The sequence below is a fragment of the Pongo pygmaeus genome, chromosome 6 (assembly GCF_028885625.2).
Source record: "Pongo pygmaeus isolate AG05252 chromosome 6, NHGRI_mPonPyg2-v2.0_pri, whole genome shotgun sequence".
In the NCBI taxonomy this organism is placed as follows: domain Eukaryota; kingdom Metazoa; phylum Chordata; class Mammalia; order Primates; family Hominidae; genus Pongo; species Pongo pygmaeus.
The window spans coordinates 129,327,841-129,337,163 of NC_072379.2; the positions used below are offsets into that span (position 1 = coordinate 129,327,841).

The 9,323-nt window shown below is 44.9% G+C and overlaps 1 protein-coding gene across 3 annotated transcripts in view; it reads right to left on the reverse strand.

Moving 5' to 3' along the window:
* Window positions 1-3,135, reverse strand: part of CEP41 (centrosomal protein 41) — a 42,121-nt gene extending 38,986 nt beyond the window's left edge. For all 3 annotated transcript variants that reach the window (XM_063668463.1, XM_054497303.2, XM_054497309.2), the window contains exon 1: window positions 2,832-3,135. In XM_063668463.1, the coding sequence (XP_063524533.1) occupies window positions 2,832-2,864 (33 nt within the window). In that variant the 5' untranslated portion in view covers window positions 2,865-3,135. The remainder of the gene's footprint in view (window positions 1-2,831) is intronic.
* Window positions 3,136-9,323: the final 6,188 nt, after the last annotated feature.

Below are 9,323 nucleotides of genomic sequence, written 5' to 3' on the forward strand. Positions count from 1 at the left end.
CATTCATGGTGCCAGCACCAATGAATAGTCTAAGCTGAGACTTAAGTCACCCATCACACATCTCTCAAAGCTAATCAGGAAGTATTGATGATTTTGCCTCCCTAAATATTTATCCTCGATTCCATCCCTAGTTCAATGGCCTTAGTTTAGATCTCTATCAAAATAGTAACTACTGGCAGGGCGCGGTGGCTCATGCCTGTAATACCAGCACTTTGGGAGGACAAGGCAGGCGGGTGGCTTTGAGCTCAAAAGTTCGAGACCAGACTGGGCAACATGGTAAAACCCCATCTTTACAAAATACACAAAAATTAGCCAGGCTTTGATGGTGTGCGCCATAGTCTCAGCTACTCAGGAAGCTGAGGCTGGATAATCACTTGAGCCCGGGAGGTGGAGGTTGCAGTGAGCTGAGATCTCGCCACTGTACTCCAGCCTGGGTGACAGAGTGAGACTCTGTCTCAAAAATAAATAAATAAATAAAAAATAGTAACAACTTAACCAATCTCATTGCCAGTCCTGGAGCCTCCTCAAACCCATCTTCCACAATGTAGCTACAGCCATCCGCCTAAAATGCAAATCTGACCATGTCACTCCTTTAATAACTCAAAAAATTTCTCAAATTCTTACCAGCAGACAAGATAAATATGTGGCAAACTGCCACCTTCCTCACCTATCTCTCCCACCCCCATGATAGACAATATTAACATTTTTATTAATATTTTGATAGACAAATCATAACTTTATACATTTATGGGGTACAATTTGATGTTTTGGTATATACACACACACACAATGTGGAATGATTAAATCAGATTAATTGACATATCCATCAACCCACTTATCATTTTTTTCCGGTGAGATATTTGAAATTTACTCTCATAAAATGTACAATTTACTCTATTTTGAAATCTACAATATAATTGAACTTTGGACAACATGGGCTTGAACTGTGCAGGTCCACTTACACCCAGATTTTCTTCTGCCTCTGTCACCCCTAAGGCAGCAAGACCAACCCCTACTATTCCTTGCCCCTTAGCATGAAGACAATTAGGATGAAGATGTTTATGATGATACATTGCCACTTAATGAAGAGTAAATATATTTTCTCTTCCTTATGATTTTAATAATAATCTTTCCTCCAGCTTACTTTAAGAATTCAGTATATAATACATATAAGATACAAAATATGTTAATCAACTGTTTCTGTTATCAGTAAGCCTTCCAGTCAATAGTAGGCTATTAGTAGTTAAGTTTTTGTTACAGGGGGTGGGGAGTAAAAAGTTATACATGGATTTTCTACTGGGGATGATGAGTCTGCTGTAATTATTATTAACTATAGTCACCGTGCTGTGCCAGAGATCTCAAAAACTATTCCTCCAGTTTAACTGTAACTTTGTGCCCTTGGATCAACATCTTCCCATTTGTGCCCTCCTTCCCCCCACCCTCCAGGTTCTGGTAACCACCATTTTATTCTCTACTTCTATGAGCTGGACTTTTTAAGATGCCACGTATAAGTGAGATCATGCGGCATTTAGACATTACTAATTGACCATGGCTCTCTCGCAGGGCTTAGACTCAGCCTTACAACTTTCTCAGCCTAGTACCAGGCAGTCACCAAGAGATGAAACAGTTACAACTCCTATTTGGGATAAAGGCTAAGAACCTCAGCAAGGCAAAGAAAGCCTGGACTCCTACAGGGGCCTGTTCTGACTTCACACACTCCTTACCTTCACTTGGGCTGTTCTACCCGGGATGATGCTTCACCTGGCTAATGAATGGCCTTGCCACCCCTTCCATCTCCACAACCCTTCTCTCACTCCCTCAGTTGAGTCCTATTTTCTCGTAACATCTTGCTCCCCGACCACACTGTACTCAAATTCTGTTCACAGGCTCCTTCACTAGACGCAATTTATTTATTGTTTATTTTTATTTTTTATTTTTTTGAGACAGAGTCTTGTTCTTTTCACCCAGGCTGGAGTGCAATGGCACGATCTCGGCTCACTGGAACCTCCAACTCCCGGGTTCAAGCGATTCTCCTGCCTCAGCCTACCGAGTAGCTGGGATTACAGGCGCCCCACAACCACGCCCGGCTAATTTTGGTATTTTTAGTAGAGACGGGATTTCGCCATGTTGGCCAGGCTGGTCTCAAACTTCTGACCTCGTGATCCGCCCGCCTCGGCCTCCCAAAGTGCTGGGATTACAGGCTGAGCCACCGCGCCCGGTCCACTATACGCAATTTATTAAAGGGCAGAGGCCTTTGTACGTCTAGCACCTACTGCATCATAGAAGTCCAATAACGTTTGTTGAAACTGTCACAAATGCAGCAGGGGACTAGGGGTGAAACAGATGAACAAACTGAAGGGTCCTATTATGGAGAGAGGGGTAAGCTTAATGTCCTATTTTGCCCGTTTTCCAAAGGTTTGGTCAGCTTACTCCTGCTCTTCCTGTATCCCCACAATCAGAGATGCTGGCTGGCTTTCAACACGTGCCATTAGTGTGCAGCGCTTCCTTTGTCTTTTCTGTTTTGTAACTGTCACTCCGAGACTGTAAGCCATTTGAGGGCAAGGGCTGTGTCTTTGTGTACTTCGCTCCTCACAGCCACAAGTACTGGCGTGCGTACGCGGGGAGAGATCGCCCCTCACCACGGGGTCCTGAACGCTGCCCTGCGGCCCCCAGGCCCGCCCGGCCCCGCCCCTGCACCCCGACCCCTCCTCACGCCGGCCCCTTCCCGCCTTCCGGGCGGCGGAAGTCGCTGGCTGCTCTTCCCTGCCCACATGAAGCCTTTTCCGGTGCGCCCGCCCCCTCCGGCTCTCCGGCCGGGACCTGGCCCTCACCTCAGGGTTCCCAATGTGCCTCCGGAGGGACATATTTGCTCCAACCGACCACGTTCGGGGTTCTAGCCTCACGGGTTGCCTCTAACCCTAGCTTCCTACCCCCACAACCTTGTTCAGCCGCCTCCCTATACCCTCTTCTCCGATTGGCCCGTCTTCCCCGGCCGGCCAATGGGGGCCCCGTTTACTCTCTCATCTCAGGGTCGCAGGAGGGCAAGACGCCGCTCAATGGTTGCCAAGGGCAACGCGGGACGCCCGCTAGGGAGGCCTTTTGTGCTCCGGACCGGGGCTCGCCGGCTCCAGCCTTAGGGCGGGAAGAGGGGCGCGGGGGGAGGGGAAGGCTGGCGCCTGCGCAAAGGCGGGGGCGGGGGCAGTGGCTTGAGAGCGGGGACAAAACACGAGTTTTAGCTAATGTGGAACCATAAATACAACACAAGACTCCCCATCCCCCAGCTCCGTTTTATGGCCGTTTCAACCAAACATCTGGGCTACTGATTCCACAATAGGGAATATGATATGGGCCAGGGTTGTTCAGCAGAAATAGGAGAGTATGGTTTATTATTTTCTGGTTAAGTTAATATGCAAATTATGCAAAATACATGGGTAAATACAATAATTATCGGTGCTTTAAAAGCTTTTAGGCTAGCTATAGAGCGACATCCTTAATTGCAAAGCACACGCGCCATTCTGTGGTTCATCGTTCATTTAACAAATACTTAATAAGCACCTTACGAGAAAAGCTGCAGTAGGTTTTGTGGAGGATGGGAGGATGACTAGGACCCAATCCCGTCGTCATGGAAACCATTGTGACTCCTGCCACCAGCCACCACCTGTTCCCATTCCGGATCTGAAAATGAAGTCCTAGCACCTTTACAAAACAATTACACACACAGTTTGACTTGGCTCCTAAATGTCCCACCAAATCCATCAAAATTATTATTTCCTTTTACATGAAAGGAACAACACAGTAACCCTTTGTCCTTTGCTCTAAGTTGTTTTTCCAGGAATGGAGAAATGTTACTCTGAGCAGTTCATACTCGCCAGTTGTCTGTTAGTGAATAATAGCACACATTTGAGCTACTTCAGGGTCTGTGAGATGACCCATTCAACAACAGGGCCTCACATGCCGTTGTTCTCTAGGCACTTCAGCAACTCAACCTTAGGGCTACACCTTGGATCATGTTGCCAGTCAGTGCTGCTTGACCAGAATCTTGAATTCTGGCCACAGCTGCTTCTTGGACTTTTCATGTCACTCTTTCATGTTTATTAAGTTTTGTCTTAATTTCCATAATGTTTGCCAGTTCTTTAACCCCTCTAAAATTCTTAGTCTCTCACTCCTCTACCAAGGAAGGGTTTGAAGGCTGCAAAAAATTGGAAGGAGGCAGAGGGAAGTATGTTAATCTAGAAGCTTTTGCATAGCAAGCAGAAACTTCTAGATTCATTACTATTTAGAATGTATGCTTACTTGGTGCACCCTGTGGGTAACCATAGAGATTATGGATAGAATAACGGGAAAGGAGAGAGGGAGATGATAAGGGACTACACTTAGAGGTGGTGAGAAAGAGAGGAAAGGAGAGATTTAAAGACGTGTAGGTAAAATCAATAGTATACATGAGAAGAGATAAAGGGTGCAAGGAAGAGAAATTCATCAAAGATGGCTATAGTTTCTCTAACTTGAGGAACTGAGTAGATGGGCGATAATGCATTAATCAAGTTAAAGAACAACAGTCAAAAAGCCAAAACAGCAGAAAGTACAAGTAGGTCCACCAGTCCATTCAACTTCCATTCTTCAGTGTTTTGGCTCACTTCTTTGTATGGTTGTCTCTCTTTTGTTCCAGAGGGTATAGGAACATCTAGTTTACTTGCCTCGCTAGTCATTGTGGTTGTCACATTTGGACTGCACAGGAAGCATTATAGAGAGATTATAGAATCCAGCTGGTCCTTGAATCCAGCTGACTGTGTGTCTGTGTGTCTGGGTGGGGTAATTTAAATACGTGTTCCCTCCCCAATCCCTCAATTCTGATTCTGGCCGGGGGGTGGGGGTTGTGGTCCAAGGAGACTCTCCTTTAAAAGAGTCACCCCTTTCCTTCACATTTGGCCTCAGTGGAATCCTTGGAAAGCTTAAAGCTGTAAATCAAAAGACTTTTAACATCATGAATTTCTCTTTAGGATTCCTTTTGGATCCTGCTATGCCAAAACTGGATCAAAACGAACACCAAGTGCTTACTTTGAAAAAACAGGCAAATGGTGGTTGCAATGGCTCACGCCTGTAATTCCAGCACTTTGAGAGACCAAGGCAGGAGGATAACTTGAGGCCAGAAATTCAAGACCAACCTGGACAACACAGTGAGACTCTGTCTCTATTTGTAAAAAATAGGCAAATGGTACAAAATGCTAATTGATAAAAGAAAAACATCCAATAAACATATTAAAAAAACATAGAGCGCCGGGCGCGGTGGCTCACACCTGTAATCCCAGCACTTTGGGAGGCTGGCGGATCACGAGGTCAGGAGATTGAGACCATCCTGGCTAACACGGTGAAACCCCGTCTCTACTAAAAATACAAAAAATTAGCCGGGCGTGGTGGCGGGTGCTTGTAGTCCCAGCTACCCGGGAGGCTGAGGCAGGAGAATGGCATGAACCTGGGAGGCGGAGCTTGCAGTGAGCCAAGATCAAGCCACTGCACTCCAGCCTGGGCGACAGAGCGAGATTCCGTCTCAAAAAAAAAAAAAAAAAACACAGAGCAAGATAGCTAGATCCCATTTTTCAACTGTCAAATGTACAAAAGTTTTTTTCTTTTTTTTATTTAACGATAATGCTTAGTGCTGGCTAATGATCCATGAAACAACATGATCACATATTGTTAGTGTGAATATAAAGGAGCATGACCATTTTGAAGAATAATTTGAGAGTAGGTATTGAGAAGTCCTCAAATCTTAATATGCTAAGAATTCCTCCTAAGGAAATAATTGACAAATATGCAGACATTACATCCATAGATGTTTACTGGAAGTATATTTAAAATTAAAAATTGAAACAATGTAATTGATCATCAATTTAAAAATGATTAAAATAAATGCTGGCATATCTATAAAAAGTAATCTTATGGAATCATTTAAAAGTATGTTTCAAGGCATAATTAAGGCAGTGGAGAACTGTTCCTGATACAGTAAATGAAAAGAGCAAGAAACAATTTTTATTTAATATAATCCTGATTTGCATGGAGAAAAATACAGGTATCTGCAGAGAAAAATTGAAAGCAAAATCAAAAATATAAACCATCTTTGGGTTATGGAATGCAGATATTTGTTTTATTCTTTATACTTTTGTGTATTTCACAAATTTTCTTCATTGACTGTGAATTAATTTTATAATTTAAAAATTACATTCTCCCTCTAAGAAACAAAAAACCTGATGTTGACTTCAGCCTGGAAACTGTCTATGGCTTTTGTGTGGGCTGATTTAGACTGAAGCTGAATTCTGAGTAATTCCTCTATCTTAAGTGCCGCAGTTCTTGGCAGTAAAAGACTCTCCAGGCACTTTAGTAAGAGTCTTGCAATCAAAGTCGTGATTGCTAAGAGGTTCAAGCTTTGTTTGTAAGAGAAAAAATTCTGATTCTTTTCTTTAAAAGTTCCTACTTCCACTGATTAATCTTATTTTTCTCAAAGTTAGAAGTGCTCTTGCGAACTTCCATTTGTTTGATGTCTTCTTTTTAACCCTGTATGTGTTCCAAAAAGCTTTTATTCTCTGCAGAGCTGGTGGAAGCTCTAGATAGCTAAGTGTGGCTGGTTTAGGGCTATTTTGTATTTTAGGTGCTCATTTCCCTTCCCCTGGAAATAAATGGACATTTTGGTGTCCAGAAGGCTGGCCCTCTCCTGAACCGAAAGCCCTCTGGACCTTCTGGCATTCTGAATCCCTCTCCTCCAGCCTCACAGCCCCCAAAGAGCTCTCTACTCCCACCCTCAGTGCTCAAGCCTGCGCCCAACACCCTCCCCTCAGACCTGTCTCATGATGTTACTTCTCTGATGTGGGCCTTGGCTCCTTCCCTTGGCTTCATTTACCCTCATTCCCTAAATGACGTGCACTTCCAGATGCTTCTGGAACAATTCTGCCTAATCCAGTCCAGACCCGGGGTTCTTCCCCTGGCCTCCAGAAATGGAACTACACCTGAGGCAGTGAACCCACAGATCTGCATGTCCCACTCTGCAATGAAGTCCCTGCAATTGTGGTAGCAATTTGATTTCATTCCACCTAGTGGCAGAATGTGTCCGAGGGAGGGACATACCAGCCTCTGAGTGGAGGCCTGGCCCTTGTCTGCCTCCAGCTTAGGCTAGAGTTGAAGTACTTGGCCTGAGCCCAAAGGGCTCAACCATCCCTATGGCCCCTTGCAGAGGAATAATAACTACCTCCCAGAATTTATTTGGGACCATCATAGGCTGTGTTACTTTCTGATGAAACGAGGAAATTGGCATCCTGGTTGCTTGACGGGGTTGGCATTCTCACCTATGTAGTTCTGGAGCTACCTCTGTGGGCCACATGGAACTCCTGGCTGTGGCAGAAGAGATGCATGATGGCCCTTCCAGCGAGATTCAAGACCTCCTTTACTATCTGTGAGCAAACCCAGTACCTTTGGTCGTTACATGCCATGATCTGGTTTCTGGCGTGGGATTTGCATAGAACAATGCTCTGCCACAGACTTAGTTCCAAGGGGGCTCTTGAGCTGACCTGGGTCTCAGAACGGTCTGCCCCAAGGGGTTGAAGGAGGAGTCAGTGTTGAGAGGTACCTGTCTCGCTCTGGCACAATGGACAACTGGCGAGCCTGTACCCTGTGAAGAGGCCAGTAAATGTGGATCAACTATGTCAGATATTCACATTTCTCAAAATAATCTAGAAACCTAGGTTTTCATGTGAAACCTATGGGCCATTAACTTGCAGTCCCTGTGCTAGATGCTGCAAATGTAATTCCTGTCCTTCCTGGTTCTTAAATAATCCACATCATACCCATAGTAAAAACAAAACAAAAACCACATTAATGGAGTTCTGCTTTGATTTAGGATGTAAAAAGTTGCAAGGGAGCATCACTCCCATCCTAAAATAAGAAAAATGAATAGCCTACAAAATCATAAGTTTCCTTTTTTTTTTTTTTTGAAACAGAGTCTCGCTCTGTCACCCAGGCTGCAGAGTACAGTGGCATGATCTTGGCTTACTGCGACCTCTGCCTCCCGGGTTCAAGTGATTCTCCTGCCTCAGCCTCCCAAGTAGCTGGGACTACAGCTGCCCACCACCATGCCTGGCTATTTTTTGTATTTTTAGTAGAGACGGGCTTTCATCAAGTTGGCCAGGCTGGTCTCAAACTCCTGACCTCAGGCGATCCACCCGCCTCGGCCTCCCAAAGTGCTGAGATTACAGGCCTGAGCCACTGCACCCAGCCAAAATCGTAAGTTTTCTTGTATTCTTCAGAGTTGAGGTCACAAAGCAACCACATAACGTAATTCCAAAAGTAACAAGCCCCACTGAGAACAGAAGAGATACACAAACAGTTTCACATTTGGCAGAGCACTAGGCGAAAAGGTAACCATCACGGAAGTGGAGAAGAGGAAATCAGCTCAAATTTGCACTAATCCTAAAGGCTGAGTTTGAGCTAGTGGATCAGGTTAGAATGACTGGAAGCCTGTGACAGCTAATTTTATGTGTCAGCTTGGCTAGGCCGTGGTACCCATGTATCTGATCAAACACTATTCTAGATATTTCTGTGAAGGTATTTCAAAAGACGAGATAACATTTAACTCGGTTGATTTTGAGTAAAGCAGATTACCCTCTATATGTGGGTGGGCCTCATGAAATCAGTAGAAGTCCTCAGGAGAAAAGAGACTGATCTCCTCCAAGGGAGAGGGAGTTCTGCCAGCAGACCGCCTTTGAACCCTTCCCTGGTTCTCCAGCCTGCCAGACTACCTACCCTGCAGATTTTGGACTTGTCAGCTTCTATAATTGTGTGAGCCAATGAACCAGTTCTTTGAAATAAATCTTCCTCTCTCTGCATACACACACACACACACACACACACACACACACACACACACACACGCATGCACTTACCCTATTGTTTCTGTTTCTCTGGAGAACCCTAATACAGAGCCCCAGACACAAGGGGAATTTATGTTTACTTGTTGCAATGTCTTCTCCAGCAGTGTCCACTGAGTACTCAAAAGAAAGATGGGGGCAAGATAGGAGACCAGAGAGAGACCCCCTTGGTGGTGTACATTTGCAGGACGTGACTTGCTGCTGCTTCTGAAGACAGTCACAAACCACCACCCCTATTCTATGACCCTTCTCTTATTAAAGGGCTTTAGGGGAGGGGCAGCAGACTCCCAGGATCACCAGGGGAGGGGTAGAAGCTAAACATGGGAAAGGAAAAGAAATCATCCTTTGTGCTCTCATGATATCAGTAAATATCTAATGCTTCAGTGGGAGGGCAGAAGTAAAAGCTATTTGCTT